The 18,072-nt window shown below is 40.1% G+C and overlaps 3 protein-coding genes across 4 annotated transcripts; all 3 read right to left on the reverse strand.

The window, feature by feature from the left end:
- Window positions 1–57: 57 nt before the first annotated feature.
- hoxa10b (homeobox A10b) lies at window positions 58–3,601 on the reverse strand. Of its 2 annotated transcripts, none has more exons than XM_085292336.1 (2): window positions 2,778–3,601; window positions 58–2,196 (listed from the first exon to the last, which is right to left on the reverse strand). In XM_085292336.1, the coding sequence occupies exons 1-2, from the start codon at window positions 3,550–3,552 to the stop codon at window positions 1,922–1,924; spliced, it is 1,050 nt and encodes a 349-aa protein (XP_085148462.1). In that variant the 5' UTR covers window positions 3,553–3,601; the 3' UTR covers window positions 58–1,921. The 2 variants fall into 2 exon arrangements, with proteins under 2 accessions (XP_085148462.1, XP_085148463.1); XM_085292337.1 differs by having other exon boundaries at window positions 2,038–2,196; window positions 2,711–3,601.
- Window positions 3,602–5,288: 1,687 nt separating this feature from the next.
- hoxa11b (homeobox A11b) lies at window positions 5,289–10,026 on the reverse strand. Its single transcript, XM_085292338.1, has 2 exons — window positions 8,763–10,026; window positions 5,289–7,808 (listed from the first exon to the last, which is right to left on the reverse strand). Exons 1-2 carry the CDS (start codon window positions 9,361–9,363, stop codon window positions 7,576–7,578), a joined length of 834 nt encoding a protein of 277 aa, XP_085148464.1. The 5' UTR covers window positions 9,364–10,026; the 3' UTR covers window positions 5,289–7,575.
- A 4,713-nt stretch (window positions 10,027–14,739) lies between these two features.
- hoxa13b (homeobox A13b) lies at window positions 14,740–16,981 on the reverse strand. The gene is made up of 2 exons (XM_085292340.1): window positions 16,310–16,981; window positions 14,740–16,078 (listed from the first exon to the last, which is right to left on the reverse strand). The coding sequence occupies exons 1-2, from the start codon at window positions 16,941–16,943 to the stop codon at window positions 15,840–15,842; spliced, it is 873 nt and encodes a 290-aa protein (XP_085148466.1). The 5' UTR covers window positions 16,944–16,981; the 3' UTR covers window positions 14,740–15,839.
- Between the last annotated feature and the right edge of the window lie 1,091 nt (window positions 16,982–18,072).

Here is an 18,072-nt window from a genome sequence, read left to right on the forward strand (position 1 = left end):
TCATAGGGTTATTTACCCCCCCCATCAAAAAAACAGACTGTAATACTTTAATGACCTCTATAAAACTTCTAATATGTACAAAAATTAGGCTCGTGGTAGCGGCAGATAAAATATGTCAAGATTTTACTTTTTTATATATACAAAAGCAGCAAACACGTCATTAAAGAATCACCAGGCTTTGGAAGATTTAAACATTCTGGGACAGTTTCCAAAACGCACATAGTTGCGTCTGCGTGTCTGTGGGTCCACTTTGAAGGCAATCTAAAACGGAAAGTGGGATGAGGTTATTTGGGTGCCATATACCAGGCCCCTTTTATCACGGGCAATTGGGTTGTTTTTCTTAAGGTTACAACCTGGCTGTCTAAGCTAAATATCACCAATAAAGCTCAGCCTTTGTGTCCTTTCTCTGGCTCAGGCAGACGCATCCGGCATTTGGAGGCAACTGGCAGACTGCAATGATCATAACCGAGGCCTTGTCTGTCCTTTCCCCCTCTCCAGGACGCATACCACTGCGAATTCTTTCATATTCCTGCTTCCAACACTGCTATTTTACACACATGTACTCACAATCATACAGAGCGGTGACCTTAAAATTATGGACGTGGTTAAAACTTGGTGTTTCTTTTTATTATTTTTTAAATCCCAAAGTGTAGTCATGTGGACTTGGCTTTATAACCAAAAAGAAGGGGGAAAAAAGTGGTCTATCCCCTTTGCGCAAAGCCATAAAACACATTATTGCACTTTTTGGAATAATACCTTTTATGCCTCTGAAGCAGTGTGCGCCGAGCAATTAATAAATGCAATTAGTAATTAAGAGCGATTCACTTTTCATGATGTGACGAGTTTTACTGAGGTAATCAAGGCAGTTTTGTGTTGTGGGAGAAATAATATAGCCCAACAACATGAGACTACCTAAACCACTCCACAGCCCGCTCTCCTCTTCTGGGGTTTTTGATTTATTTTCTTTCTTTCTTTTTAAGTGTGAAATTTTGCTTAGGTGTAGCCTGTTTTATTACTAGTAACAATTTTAGAAATTTCCAAAGGCGAAGAACTCAGTGTACAGGCAGTTAGCAACCACAAGTTGATATCATGCACCAAAACGGCTTTATAGCCCCCCATTTGGAGCTGCTTTTCGTCAAATTAGTCAGAGTGCGTTATTGCTTAGGCGTCTAGATTATGGATTTTACTATTTAAAAAATTGAATGCAAGAAAACCTAACGTAATAACAATTTCAGATAGTTCAGAAAATCGCAATCAAAGGAGTCACTGTTATTCCACGCTTTGTGTGGCACATTTAGATATAATGTCAAGGACAAAAACAACGAAGTAACAGGCATCTGCCGAAGGCCTAAACCGTGAAGAACGTCACGCAGTAAAAGTGTAAAAAAACCCAATTTAAAGTACAAAGAGCACAAATGCATTTGCGCTGTACCGGTGCCAGCTTTAAAATTTTAACAACCCGCAGCTCCTGCTCTGGTTTTGTGAATGAAATAAGAAGGCTGCAGTTGCATGGATGGGTTTTATTCATTTGACCAGCAAAATGTGCAAATATTAATCAAATCTCTGGGCTTCTTTAGCACTCACACAAATACCTACATGTAACTGGAACACAAGTTTCCCCAAGGTCCAGCATGCAAATTCCAATGGTTCACTCAGGTTGAATAAAGAATATGTACAAGCCTGAAGCTCTGAAACACTGTGGTCACATTCAGAGCATTTTCAGCTGATCAGCGTTACAAATGTAACTATTTATAAATACAAACACGACAAATTAAACCAGACATGAAAACGAAAATCATTCAAAAAAGACCAACAATCAATAAGTTAGCAGTAGGATCCTATTTTCATTCTCACAGTTGGGTGTGGGGTCTGCACAGGCGTCCTTGGCATGGATGAAGGAGGGCGCCAAAGACGCACAGTCTCATGAGAAACTGAAGCTGCTGGAGAGCTCTCGGATCCTGTTTTCCCGGCTCATTTTTTTCAGTTTCATCCTCCTGTTTTGGAACCAGATTTTGACTTGCCTGTCAGTGAGGTGCACGCTACGGCTGATCTCCAGACGGCGCTCTCTAGTCAAGTACATGTTGAAGAGAAACTCCTTCTCCAGCTCCAGAGTCTGGTGCTTGGTGTAGGGGCAACGCTTCTTTCGACCACTCTTAGCTGTGAGCCAATTAGCCGTACTTTCCATCTTTCCATCCCCTACAATGAAAATCAGCCAAATATTAGGCAACAGGTGTGACAAACGTCATATTCATTAGAAATCATGAACGGATAACATTACATAAACAAAACATGCCAGTGCCCACACATGAAAATGTTCACTCAAATAATTTATCAACTATACGTATTTATTGCAAATGTTATATATATATTTACAAATATATATATTTATTGCAAATATAGTTATATATATATAACTAAGGTGTGTCCTAAATAATAGTTAATTATATTATTAACAGTTAAAATAAATACACGAGGTCTGTTTTAATATTGACAGCCAAAACATCGTATCACTGTTTTTTTGTTTTTGTTTTTTGGGGGTTTGGGGGATTTTTGTTTAGTTTTTTTTCCTTTGAGAGAGACAATAGCTCTGCATCTCTGCTTTAAATAAGCCAAGTTTAATTTTTCTTCCTCTCTAATAAACTTCTAAGTGCCTGACAGTTCCCCAAAAGCACCAATCTTCCTCGCGTATTTGTGCGGTCAGAAATCTTACGTTTTAAAGCAATGATCGCATCTCCTTTTTTTTAGCCATATTTCTGCAGCTAATGCCAGCTCTTCACCTTTTACGAGCTTTTCTGGACACTCCGTACTGCAAGTCTCAGTTGGTTCGGGAGAGGACGAGCCTTCCGAGGAGAGGCGGCTGTCCTCTCCTCTGGCCGGGGCGCAGGGCGCAGGGACAGGCGCCTCCTCGTGGCCCTCTCCATGCTCCGACTCCGCCGAGGCGGCCGGCGGCTGGGAGGCTTGGCTGTCCAAACGGGCAGGTCGTTGCAGAGTGAAGTGATTCATGTTTGGCTGGACATCGTGATAGAGCCTGGAGGACGTGTATGTCTGAGACAGGCGGAAGTAGCCGGGGACTGGCACCGTGTTGCCGCTACCCGGGCAGGATGCGCTCGAGTAGGATATGTCATCTACTGTCGCTCCTTTAGGACATTTATCAGACTCATAAAGGCAGTAAGCGCTCTCCTCTTTTATACTCGGCGAGAATGAACACTGAGCCATATGCTGGGCGCTGGGCTGATCCACCCGACAGGATCTCGACGTTTCCAGCCACGTTTCCATTCCTTGAACATACGAAGCAGCAGAGGGGATCACGCTTTGGGTCGTTGGCTCGTTGCGCTTACCGATCCCCGTGAAACAAGAGCCACCGGAGAGTCCATATGAATATTCCGACGCCTGTGGCAAGTACACGCTGTTACTTTGGTAATACGAACCGCTGTCGGTTCTCACGTTGATTAAGGAGTCCACAAAAAAGGAATTTCCAGCTTGGTTGTTGGGGCATGACATCGCTGTGGTATAATTTGACGGTGGATGAAGATAGCCCTTTCTGGCTGACATTTCTTGTGCAAAACATTGCTGAATAATTACTGATACTCACGCTTCTCACTGTAGCCTGCAGCCAATTAAAACACCAGGCGACTACAGACTCCTCCCAGTCCCGATCAGGCATCTCCACTGTGTCATATATTTTGTTTTAGGCTAAGTAAAGAGAAACTTTGAGGGGGAAAAGTGGTGTATCAGATGGGTTTAAGTAAAATCTTTAAATCTCCTTAAACTCTTGCACCTATAAGCCTCGAGGTGCCTGCCTTAAGTTCAGCACAACAACTGCTATTTGAAAACTCAGTTGTTGAAAGCTGTCCCTAACCATTATGTACAATGCATAGCTTTATGGCCAGTTTTACAGCACTGTAAAATGAGGGGTTCTAGAGGTGCCTCAGGATGCGTCGAGGATCCAAAATGTGTGTGACTCTTTGGTCCAGGGACTCTTAAGCTTTCGTGTGCTCATCTGATTGTTAATATTATTGGCCAGAACCTTTTAAAAATTTCTCATGGACTGTCCAATAGCAGAGTGGACAGCTGCTCAACTTTGTCGCATTCATGCCAAAACTTCAGGTCACGTTTTGGTGTGAATATTATGGATTAAAATATCACGACAAGGCAACTTTTATTGCAGATGCTCTGCTGAGCATTTATAAGGGCAGCGAGCAGGAACACTGAAGTAAAGGCGCCACAGTTGAACAATGCCCTGGAGCTGCATTTGCGTAATCGTCCCCTAATAGTGGCAATACTGCAAGGAAGGTAGTTTCTTATTTAACAGATTGGAACTTGTTAATTCTACTGTTATGTTCGCCACCGCTGGGATGCCGTATTTTCTCACGTATTTATTCCTTGCTTCTTCAGAAACACCAAGGTCCATGCACATACTCCACTTTTACTTAATACTTAACAGCATCTCTCTCTCCATATATTCATATGTATATATATATATATATATATATATATATATATATATATATATATATATATATATATATATATATGGAGAGAGAGATGATGTTAAGTATTAAGTATTTAAAATAAAAGAATAAATAAACAAAATGTATAAAGATATTTCACTTCTCAGGAAACAACAAGTACTACTTCTAAAAAAAAAGTGCTCCGGTATCCACACACGGATCATATCCCAGTCGGCCGGCCAAGCAAGCAAATCGAGGATCTTAGTTAATTTTTATTTTCCATTTTTATATCATGACAAAGTCAGTTAAAACTAGTTAACAAAAAGCGTTGAGTTAAAAGCAAATAAATAAATAAAAGATACAAATAAAAATAATACATTAAAGCACGCCTTTAAATAAAAATAGAAGCTGGGTTTGTGGCCGACAGATTTAGGTCAGCCTAAAATGTCGCTTATCGTGGGGTTTATCCTAAAATACAACACCGGTTACGTCTATCTCCCTTTAAGCCTGGAGCCATAAAGTCTAGAAATCAGAGCTGCAGTTTATATACAGCCATTTTATATGGCGGCAAACGTGCAGCAGTCTTGCTGGAATGAATGAGAATATCCATTAACCCCTCTGGATTATTTCCCGTCAGATCTAAGTGTGTGCTGCGCGTCAGCTGATTATTATCATTCCCTCATATTATTATTCACATAAAACGTAGGTGTAAAAAGGGGGCTTTTTATTTATCTGACTTTATTAAATAAATGTTAGAAATCGAATGAAAAGCACGCACAAAGGGACAACAAAAGTAACCAAACGAACCATGGCTTCCACTTTTTAAAAGATTTGTATTGATCCCATAGCGTGTATCCAAGGATGATCAAATCCTCTTCCACTAAATGAAGTATGATCTACATTTAAAAATAAAACAAAACTGTATGGTGTTGTAAAAATTAGTGACCCACAAACTGTTTGGAATATAAACCTTTGAGATTTTATTTCTTCATGCGCATTAGATATGCCCATTACTTTGCACAATTTCAACCTGAGAACTGCTGAATTGAATATACACAGAAATAAATTTTCTGCAGTTTTCTTGCGGAACTTTTCCAGAAATCTTATTATTATATGATAACATACAATAAAACATCTTCAGGTCAGTTATATGCAGACAGAAATGATTCTGGATGTTGTGGGAAATAGACTTTCTTAAATCACAAGAAGAGAAGGGGAAAAAGAAAAATACATCCCTGTCACTGTGAAATGAATATGACAGTATGTCTGTGCCTACCTTAACAATAAAATCCTGAGGTGGTTACATATTTAAAGCGGCTGAACGTCGAGTCAAACTTCCTTCATATCTCAATTCACGGCAATGACATTGATCTGAGGAGCGCCACCCAGTGGGCAAACACAACAGGCCCACACTGGAACGCAACACCAACGGAATATTCCTACCACGGCAAGATGCTGATACAAATGAGGCCGGAAAGGTCCGTGAACACAAGTTTCAGTGCTCCCAGCCGTTGTTTTTCAGGCCCTTAGTCACAGTTAATAACCTTGGTCTCAGACGCTTTATTGCACTGCACTCCAAACGCTCCAGACGAATCCGCGTTTTATGGCCAAGTTACTGGAGCAACTGGGAGGATGTGCAGCAATCAAAGCGGCATTCCTGGGAGCCTCACAGGATGCACGGTATAAGGAAGGCTACAGGGCCCTTATTAGCTTATGACAGACTATTCAAGTTGTTTTCAGGGCCCTAGTGCTGATTATAAAATCACATTGAACACTTTTTCTTTTTTACCATCTTTTCATGTGCAGTTACCTCCATTTGCCTGTAAGATTCCCAGCTTGTTTATGTACTAACATACTTATGTAAGGTCTTTGGATTAAATCACTCCACATAATAAATAAATGATGATACTGTTGGTGGTGACTGTACTCACAGTCTGGGGTTTCTCCGTGTCTTTATTTACCCCATGTGCTACTGCTGGTTCAGGCTGACACAGGCTGACTTGAGCGTCCAGTAACAGCTACAACACTTCGTGGAGCCACATGAGAAAACAAATACATTTGTTTTTTAATTAGATCTACGCGATTTTTTAAAGTGTCAAGATCGTTTCAGATTGACCTAATAGGAATGTAAGGTCAAAAAAAAGCTTTTCCACATCCCCCTCCCAGAAATGAATGAAAGCCTTGTAACGGATATCAAATAATAACTGCAGAGGATCTGATTTCCAGCCACGAGGGAATAAAAAGCGTCAGACCTACATATCATGCATCTGATACGACCCACGTGCTGGCATATAAAACAAAATATTAGATTATGTTTCTTTTGGAGGCTCTTTTATCAGAGGTTTGCCCTTTGGACGAATTTGGAAAGTAATCCAACTTTTACGAGCAAGGGCTCGACAAAGCGCATGTAGTAGGGTCAAGCGCAGATGTTAAATATCAGTGAATCTCAGACTTAAGTGCATGAGACGAACAAATTTGTATCAGATTATGACTTTACTCATTCCACAACTATGCAATGCCGTGGCAAGCGTTTTTCGACCAGCTGATCACTATCAGTGGTGTCAAAAATCAGGAGGGGGGTCTGTTAGTAACTCCAAAACCTAGAAAAAAAACGTTTTTAAATCCCCAGACTTCTTGTATTTGCACAGGAACACTGAAAAGATGGCGGGGGGGGGGGGGGGAGTCAAAAGTTTCGGCCCGCAAAAGATCTGTGTTCGCGCTAAAATTGGGCCAAATCAAGATCCACTAAAGGGGACAGAAAGATACACGTGCGTGCGCAAGTAAACTTTAATCATATAGTGGAACAAAATAGGATTTTTTTTAAATGCATCTTGATGTATATTATTAAATAAAATGAAGGGAAATCAGACAGATGTGGTTTTCTGCGCAAGCACCCCCATGCAACCATTAGACTTTAACATCTGTCGAGCTTAATAATAATAATAATAATAATAATAATAATAATAATAATAATAATAATAATAGAGCAAATTGTGTTAAAGGTGTATAAATAATTATTGATGGAGAGTGGCACTTTAAAATCTCGTCCTCCTGCCCAGGTAATGATATAGATGTGTGTGTAAAAGAGAGAGGTGCGTGTCCGCTGTCTTTGTTCAGTTTTTTTTTATAGCAGGGGGTTCGTGGTGTAGTACTGTAAACGGTCTCTGTTCAGTTTCTTCTCCTTCATCCTTCTGTTTTGGAACCAAATCTTGACCTGGCGATCTGTCAGGTTGAGCATCCGCGAAAGCTGCAGACGCTTCTCTTTGTTGATGTAAACACTGAAGAAGAACTCTCTTTCCAGTTCCCTGATCTGATATTTGGAGTATGGACATCTCTTCTTGCGCGTCCTCTGGCCACCTGGAAGACAACAAAAGGCAAAAGATCGTCACTTAAGATTAACATGGACCCCTTTGCACCCGCGTGAGATCGCCAGTGTATTTCTCGCTGATAAGCAGCCCCAGCTTTGGAGTTCAAGTATCTTCCCCCTACACTCAGGCCTACAGGATCAAGACTTGTAAACAAAGGCTGGGATTGATAGTGAAATCTGTGAAGTGAGGGGGGGGGTTGACATCCATTAAGGAAATCCTTTATTGGGGGGGATCATCTTGGCTGTTTTGGGGATTGAAGGCGTAGGCCTAAACGACACATGGGAGTATCATGTATCTGGTATTCTTTTACTGTTCCCTATTGATCTCGCTGTGGGTAGAGAGCAGTTATTTTAGCTTTAGCACTGTAAATGCTGTCATGGAAAGCAGCTGGTGCATTAAAGCCTTGCAAATCCAGTGAATTTGTAAATATTTATCCAAAGAAGCAGGGTTAAGCCTAAACTCTTGTCCAGAGTCAGATTTAAACGCCCAACGCACTCCACTTTGCACTGCGCGGAATAAACAAGAATGCTAAATCTTAAAATGATCCAAAAATGGCTTATAATCAATGCAGAGGCTCTGTGGTGTGTTTAAAATATCTAGGTCGCTGTTAGGCTGTTATGTCAGTAGTATTTAAAAAAAAGAAAATAAAAATTAACATTTGGCATATAAATGTTTTACAAGGTAATTATAAAAGTCCATACAAGTGCACAAATGAAGGGGAAAAACAGAGGCCATGTTGGAAATCTTGAAGACCAGCTTAACGCCAAAGTCTTCACGGCCAATTTCAATCCCAAGCACGTGATCTTGTCGTTTATAACATAGTTTTGTTGTAGGGTAAATCTGCAGGCCCTCCATAAACCTTACGTGCTTATAAAACTGCATATAAAAAGCTTTAAGAGCAAGGCGTAAGATTTTTCTCTGTGCATTAAGCAGGTTCACTCACTGCTGCTTTTGCTCTGCTTCTCCTCGCTGTGGCCGGAAGACGACTTGGGGCTGCAGCTCTCCGCCGTGTCGGAGCCCGGGTGCGCAGGAGCTGGGCTTGCTTTGGCGTGTCTCTCCGTGTCTGTCGCGTGTGCCGTCGGCGTTGCGCCGTTCTCTGCGCTCCCGTAAGCAGTGTCGAAAAACTGATCGAACGCCTGTGGCAGGACCCCGTTCCTGCCAACGCTGCCATAGAAGCTGGGCGTCGGGTTGGAGGAGCTGCAGTGGCTGGCGCTGGGGCTGCCTTTCACCAGGATCTCTCCCCCCCGAGAGGTCGGGCTCGTCCAGCTTTCCCTGTGCACGATGTCCTCAGCGAAGCAGTGCGATAGGCTCCCCCTGCTGTGGTGCCATTTACTTGAAGTATCAATGCCATAGTCTCTGAAAGCCACATCTCTCACGGATGGGACCTGTGGAAGAGCTGAGGACTGGTAGGAGTATGTCATGGGGCAAGAGGACTGGCTCTGGGTTAAATAATGAGGGAGACCCGAGAACTCTGCTCCGGAGACGTAGTAAGTGCAGCTCGGTAAATACATATTGGAGCCAGAGATCCGTTCATCAAAATCCATATTCTGTGGCTGAAAACGTCCTATAATAATCCTTGCATAGTTCCTCCGCGACGCTGCGCTCCAGTCACTTTGAGGCAGACTGGTGGAGCAGAAATCCTTAGACGTACAAGCTGACGTGGGGATCCATCTCTATCCATTCCTGAGGGCCAAAGCCATGTGACCACTGGCACAAAATGACAGATAGCCTACGTCTCAACGTGTAGGTTATATGAGTGAAAGAGTTTATGAAGTCGATCTTTGGCCGTGTGGAAAAGGAAAAATACTGAAACGGAATTTTGCTCAGAACTATTTTGGATATGCTGGAAGAGCTGAGCCTCTTATACACTGATTTTCATTGTTCCAGTGGGGTTATCTGGCTGAAGGCCTATTAGTGCCATGCTACAGGGTGGAAAACCCCTCAATTATATCAATTTTTACGCAGGCCAAGCATACCTGCAATTATATTATTTTATTTTTTATTTATTTATTTTTGGTTTCTTTCTTTCTTTCTTTCTTTCTTTCTTTCTTTCTTTCTTTCTTTCTTTCTTTCTTTCTTTCTTTCTTTCTTTTTATTGTTTTTAAACCTAACATTCGCCTTAACCCCGACCTCAGCACAGACGCCTGAGCGCTTTTGAAGATGAAGATCAGGTTTTCGGCCGCGTCAGCAGCAAAGATACACACCCGGTTACGCACGTAAGGGTTAAACTTTGAGACACAGATGACAGCATTTAGATAGAACAGATGATCTGTTGAGTTTGATAGCTTGACAGATTCCAGTTTTGAAAAAAAAAATGGTGCTCAGTCACACATGCGTAAATTTATTAAGAAATTAGAAGCCTGTAAAATGGGATTATTTCTTGTCTGTGGATTTAATATAGCTCCTCTGGTTATATGGCGACCAATCAAGTCCCCAAGTGTGGGGCGATGCGAGACATTGTGTACTTTTGCTTTTCAGGCATCCGCACAGATTCACACCCAGGAGCAAAAAGATAACAGACTGTGAGGCTTTTTTTTCCATTATATTTCTATATTTGTAAAGTTTTTTGTTCAGACCAGCATTTCCATGATCGTTAAAACATACTTTTCTATTTAATACCACATTTCCCCCAAAAATACATTGAACCGCAGTTTGTTTTTTTGTTTTTGATTTTGTTTTTGCGTAAAAGTTGAAAAAAATTATATATATATATATATATATATATATATATGTTTAATGTAGACATTTACGTGTTCATGTACTATGGATAATAGAGGTATTTGTCGAAGGGGTTCCAGTCTTTGGATCGCTTGTTCTCTCATTGCAACGCCCAATATAAACCTTTGGACACGGGCGATTTCCCACACTCCAACCCATTTTCATTTGTCATCACTGCTGACTAAGTGGGCACATGTGTCACATATCACTAAACCCGTTGTGCAGCCAATTTTAGAATTTCGTCCAAATATATCAAAGCCTGTGAATTTGTCATCTGCACGGAAGCATTAAGAGACTCTAATATTTCACCCACGTGGCTGTCTCGCTGATTTGAACGGACTGCGTGTGCTTATTGCTATGGCACTAATATTAATTTCATTGTTAAAATCGTCTCGAACATTTTCACCCAGTTTAAATTCTTTTGCTAATTATTCGTCCCGTCGTATTTATAGCAGCATCTGTATTAAACCGAGCCTGCAGGTGTGAATCGGTCTGTCACATCCTTAAATCATGTTATATTTAAATAGATATTCAATGCAGGTAAAAAAAAAAAAAAAAAGGACATGCAATGTTAAAGCCGCACATTAAAATATAAATTGACACACTAATTGATATGAGAAGGCTTCACTGTAGGCTGTAATCATTTACATGCATGCTTGTCTGCGAGAGTAGATTTCTAGGTGTTTCCCATATAAAGAAAATACATATAGGAAGATGGACACTTTATTTTTTCTATAATGACAATTTCATTACAGAAATGACAGAAAATGTTCATTTAGACAACTAAAATGATGTATTATGTCAGCATAACGAGTGGGTTGTAAATTTTAATTAAAATATTTAATGATTGATTGATTTTACGTTGCTCAGATAATCATAAGAAAGCGAAAGTTGGCTCAGATGCAAAGTGTAAAAGGATTTTTTTTAAGGAATGCAGATATTCAATGTAACAAAAACCGAAAATGTATTAAAAACACACATTTAGACTGGCAGCTAGGACGATGATGGGTGCTTTTAAAAAGAAAACGTTTCATCGATTGCCGAGAACTTTCGGTCGACATATGTTTTGTTTAACTCCTGGACTTTTCCTGCTCCCTAATTAGATTTCAAAAGAGGGAATTATCTAAAGTGTAAGTAAAGTAACATTTTACCTGCATATTATGGTTGATTCATGACGCATTTGTGATTATATTACAGGTATTTTAACAGTAGATGGATAATGACATTTTGTGTGTATCTCAAGCAACATGTCAGAAATTAAAATATTATGTACCGAGCATTCCAAGTTTAAAAACAAATCCAAAAAAGTGTTTCGATTTATTTTTTTCGGAGTGGGTCTCTTTTGTTTACACGTGAAACGCAGCACTCACCTTCAAAGACAAATGTTCAAGTGGAAACAAACAACGAAATAGTTTTATTTTCCAGCACTTCTTAATATGTACGAGGATTAAATGAATACAGCATACAGACTGCTCACTTTGCAACAGCTCTGCGTCTATGAGCCTGGACCATGCACGATGACTCGGGAGGAAAAAATGGGAATGATTTGGAGGACAGAAAGATTTTCAAGATAGCCAAATATTACTAGAAACGTGTCTCTCTGTCTTCTTTAAGTAGTTAAAACTATATCGGTAACCCCTAAGGAGTTGTCATGTGCTCGTTTTAAAGTAGGCTAATTCATAATGTGGCTTTGACCAGCAAAGAGATCGTACGATATTTATTTCAGTTTAATGAAAATCTGAATGTTTGCTGTAATGAAATTTAAAAATGGACAGAAAACTGGACTCTGGGTGCATCTGTCGGAGCAAATAAAATAGAATATAGGTTGTTTGTTTTTTGGTTTTTAAAAAAAGTCTAATTAAATGCCTTAATAAAACTTTCTGGATTCGAAAATTCAGCCTCGTGTTCATCTTTTAGTTTAGCAAATGAAGACAGCAGTTGGGCTAAAATCAATCCCACGTGGATGATTAGATAAGTGTGGATTTCAGCCCCTATTATCCTGACAGACAAATGCATGCGAGCAGTGGATTTGATCCAGTGTTGAGTGTGTTTAGGCATGACTCCGTATCTCTGATCAAGAAAAGCAAAAATATCCAAAGCTGGAAAAAGGCAGCTCCTTTCGAACATTCCAGTTTGCTCGTGGGTGCCAGGAGTCTGCCTTCAGCTGCAACAAATAAAGATCTTTGCTCTTGTCTGAAGTTCATTGCACAACCTTCAACGCCAACATCCAGCTATGCAAATACACAAGAACATAGAAGAGTGCTAACGTCCAGCATTAAACCCAGAGTCATTTTGTGCAGCATGATGAGTTAAGCTTCACTTTTCGTCTTTTCCCCCGTCTTCTTATTTTTAGCCAGTTAGGCTGTAGGCCACACATTCGTTAGGCTATCTTGTAAATGTTCTTGGCTCCAGTTTCCTCCTTGTCAAGCGCTATAATTTACATTTAAAGATAAAGTTTAAAGATTCAAATCAAACTAAACAGCAGGCCTGTTTTCACTCTTTTACTGATTAATCCAGCAGCAACCTTCAGGTCTGCACAATACAGGACGTTTTGGAGTGAGGTGCATTTACCTGTGTGGCTGTTAGGGGGAGCAATGGCACAACCCAACAAGAAGAAGCCTCGCACTTGTAGACAATTCACACATGGGGAAGATTTTGAATCCATCTCATGGTGGGAGAATATTTAAAACAACCTCATTTATTGCAAAGAAGCCAGCCAGCAAAATGCGTAAAATGCAATTTCTAGATTTCGAAATAATGAGCGGTGTTAGAAAGTATCCTGACGAAACTCTGAAATAGACAATAAAGTCAGTGTTGTTTGTTACCCTGGACGGCACAATGTGACTGAGAAGAGAGGGTGACACTCACCAGAGGGTGCTGCCTGGTTAGCGTTAAAAATGCTCCTTTTTATGGCACAGGTCCATCCTTCAAATATAACCGGACAGAAAAAAAGAGCAACCGGCCTCACAGGCCTTCAGCACGGTTAAGTTAATAGCATTACTTATATTACTTCAGTCACGCAGTCTTATTTTACACAACACTTTTTTTTTATTCCTCCAGTTATTAGATGAGCTTTTTAACCTGCAATTTGCTGCTGCAGAATTTTAATTGATCTCGTTTGGAAATGAGATATTTTGAGGTAATTGTGATATTGGATTACTGAGGCCCAATACTTTGAGCGAGAGGTGAAGAGAGGTTAACGAACTGATTGGTTACGCGCTCTTACTTTATGAATTCGACATAGAAACATTTCTGGGTTGCAGTCAGCGTGTGTGTAATGCTGCCGATTATTAAATCTGATGATGATTAATAAATCAGCAGCCTATTAAAACAGTTTCAGGCCACTTTTTTTTTCAAAGACGGGATTTCTCATTATTGTTTAATGACGACTCAACAAATGTATTTTTTACTTCAAAAAACAAACAAAAAAAATCTTATTAAAATATAATTTGAAGTAAAAAGGGTTGATTGGATTGTTTCTTTTATAACATAGATAAAAAGAATTTTTTAAAAAATGATATAGAAAATATGCCCAGGAATATTATTTGGCGATATGAAGAATTGAATGAAAAATGTATTTAAAATGTATTTAAACTCAAAGTTTTTATGATATATATATATATATATATATATATATATATATATATATATATATATATATATATATATATATATATATATATATATATATGTATTCATACCAAGCTCTTTCGTTGGATGTTTTAATAACAATGGGAATACGAAGTGTGTGTGTGTGTGTGTGTGTGTGTGTGTGTGTGTGTGTGTGTGTGTGTGTGTGTGTGTGCGTGATTATAATTATTAACATCCTTATTTCACTTTGCCACGACTTCATATTTGTCAGATGTGTCTTTAAAAATGTACTTACATAATACTACGATATTTGAACGATATGCTAAAGCTATTGATTAAATGCTATTGCTAATGAGATAAACAATTGTGTTGAACTCTTACCTTAGCTGATCAATCAGGCACACGACACACTTTAATAATAGACTTGTTTGTCTTACTCTCTCTCTTTCTCTCTCTCTCTCTCTCTCTCTCTCTCACACACACACACACACACACACACACACACACACACACACACACACACACACACACACTTACTCATTACTTGTGTGAAGACAGACATGAAGACAAATGTCTGCAGTCGATGAGCAGACGCGCTGCGCTGTGCTGACGGAACATCGCCACTAGATGGCGACATAAAATCTTTTAATGGTAAAGGCTCCAGTCCAACGACAAGACTCTCCATAAAGGCCTGTTGGCCTACATACAGGAAATATACTGCACTGATTGTTGAAAATGATATTCTACCAGGAGAAGGATTTTGAAAAGCCATCTTCTTCTTCTTTTTTTATTCCAACCGGACAGAAATAAAAACGAGCAATGAAAGACACAATTACACTCTCAAACATTTATTATTAAAATAAAAAAAGTTGTCTGTTGCTGTCAAAATGGGAGGATAGATGTTGCAGTCATAGTATTTACATGTTTAAATATGCCTATATTTTCTTGAAAGCCAGGAAATTAATGTAGGTTATCAGCTCGTTGGCAGGAGAATTCCTTTGAACAAAAGAAGAAAAACTTTGAAAAAAAGAGAGAATTGCGGATAAACTGGAGGCCAGTACTGAAGTACACAAGCCAGTCTCGAGTTTGACATTTACCTAACTACTGGTTGATACTAAAGGATAAAGTTTATTTCAATAAGTTCAGTAAGTAGATGGTTTTTTAACCTTGTTTTTTTTCGAGCCGCCAAGAACGTGTGTGAAGAATTGAATCCTGTAATTAATATGTGAATTTGACCGTGATTACCTGAGCCTGGCCTGTTTATATGCAGTGACATTTTTATTTAGCATTACACTGTCTATAAATGTTTTCACTGTTAGTGATTCAGCTTTGATTTCAGTGTTGTATTAAGTAGAAGAAAGGCCCGTGAGCGGACAGCGTGTATCTTCTTCTTCTCTTCTTTTAGTTTTTTTTTCAAAGCAGAATGTCTTTGGTTAATAATATTAAAGCATCCCACGCACAATTGCCTTGGTCAACGTGTTCCAAAATCATTTCCGATCTTCTGTCAACAGGCCGTATAGGCTGGTTCCAATTAAAACAGGAGAAGGAAATGTGCAGGACAAAACAGAGCCTCTCTGGCGACAACAAAAGCGTTCATAAAGTAATAAATTATAGCACAGGTATTTTTTTCTTTTTTCTTTTCTTTCTTTTTGTTTTGCTTTCTTTTTTCGGATTAAAGGGCATCTATGTCCACCTTTCACCATCCTCGGAGCTAACTGGAGCTCTTGAATTTATTGACGATTTTTTTCTCCTTTACGCGCCTGTTTTGAAACCAGATTGTCACTTGTCTCTCTGTCAGGTTTGTCTGCGCAGATATCCTTCTCCTTTTGTCTTTGGTGATGAATTTATTGGTGGCATATTCTCTTTCCAGTTCCTTGAGCTGCACCTTGGTGTATGGCACACGCTTCTTTCTCCCACGACGCACAGAGTTGTCTCCACCAGAGATAGTTTCTGGGAAATAAAGCACATCAGTTCGTTAATTTGCTGGATTGATGAAAAAAAAATGCATCAACAAATATATTTTTAAAAAGTCCAAACGCAAAATGAAGTGGGGGAAAAAACAACCTGATATATATAAGCCCTGCAAGCACGTGTTTTTGCAAGTTTAATTACACACGCCGGCAAAGACTGCATATTTCTGTATGAATAAATAAAAAAAAGAAGAAAAAAAAACTTAAATACCTTGTAAAGTGGATTTCCACAGAGGATTTGACTGTGGTTGCTCCTTGGTGCAGTAAACTTGACCACTCCAACCGTTGGTGATGGCCCATGGCTGGTAAGGCTCCATGGGCAACAGAGACTCGTGTCTTGGCTCAGATGGGGCGCTCAGCGCAGGTACGACAGGGACGTCCAAGTAGCTGGGTTGGTAAGGGCCAGAGGAATACCCCTGATAAAAAGCAAATTCTTTCGCTCTAGAAGAGAACTCCTCACCAGAGACCGATGAGTCTATGTACTTATCGCCATAACCAGAAGGCTGTGCGCACGCTTTAACACTGCCGTGTGACATCCTACAAGGGTAATAACTGCTGCCAAAATATCCATAGGGCAAAGATGCATTGGGCGAGCTCTGAGTCGCAGAACAGGGGCTGCACTGTTTGCCAGGTTCCCCCATGCCAGACACTGGCACCTCACTCGCAGTGTAGGTGGTGCTGGGCGCCAGTGAGGTTGGATGCGCTAACAGATTCCTGCACTGATTTGCAGCAAAATTGCCTCCGGTAAATCCTTCCATGTTCTTGCTTCTTTCATCCAAACCGTTCTCGTACAGAAACATCACCGGGTCAATCCAGTGCGAGTGGAGGAGTAATGAGGCGGTCATAGCATTCCCTACATTGAGACGACCAACTCTTTTTCAAAATCCCCTCGACTGAGCCCAAACAGGGACTCGGGCAGAGTAACGATACCAACACGCCTGAGTACGTAAAGATCGTAAGGTTATTGGCCAGGGCCAAGCACGTGATATGCAAAGGAGACGATAAACGTCTTGACACGAGATAATGCAGATCAGGCTCTGAGTTTGAGAAGACACCGCACGTCAGTGCATCCAGTATTTGCCAACAAGACCCGCAGGCATTTATTTTCTATCGGAAACGATTTTTGGAGTCTCACACCGAATGAACCTCGTGTGGAGGCAGTCATATTTTATTACTGTGTAACGCACTGTTTGAAATAAGCAGTAAGTGATTATTGATTTTTTTTCTCTCCCCTGCGAAGTTGTATGCACACGCGCCCGTACAATGAAACATGTTTTAACTTGACTGATAAAGAAAATAATACTTCCACACTCCCAGTGTTTGGTGGGGTTTAAACCAGTTTTGCAAACATTACATGTTTTGAATGCGCTTTAAATAAAACGTGCAGATTTTTACTAAATCTAGGATGACAGACTCCCCCCCCCCCCCCCCACACACACACACACACAAACAACAAAGCTGTAAGCACATCTCTTAAGGATATATTTTAATGCATTTTATGAAATAAATCAAAAATCAAACCGTTCTCACGTTTAGCAAACACAAATTTGGGGTCCACAAAATACAACAAACATTGCGCATTTGGTTGCACTCTACCTCATGCGAGTGAGACGCAGCCGGAGGGCCAAGGTCAAGTTGAAGTTGCAGTGTTGCCAAAATGACACTTAAAGCACAAAGACAAAGAAGCGCTAAATTCCGCGGACTGCTTGGGCGGCACCGGTTTCCACGAGGAGTAACTTGAATTTGCACCATTCCCTTCCTATGATAAGACTTTGCAATTAAGAAAGAATAAAATCTCTAATAATAAGAAGAATAATGAAGGACTTTCTGGGAAATATGCTAAACCTATATCTTTGTAGGGTCACGTGGGTTACTATTTTCCTGAGTCAGAGCTTTTAAAAAACTCGGAGAAGTAGGGCAGATATTACCATAAACAGATGCTATATTCTCATCGGTCTGCAGTGCAACCAGCAA

This window comes from Mchenga conophoros, linkage group LG11, assembly GCF_057382185.1.
Source record: "Mchenga conophoros isolate Kocher_MC1m ecotype Shallow Benthic linkage group LG11, M_conophoros_male_GT1.1, whole genome shotgun sequence".
In the NCBI taxonomy this organism is placed as follows: domain Eukaryota; kingdom Metazoa; phylum Chordata; class Actinopteri; order Cichliformes; family Cichlidae; genus Mchenga; species Mchenga conophoros.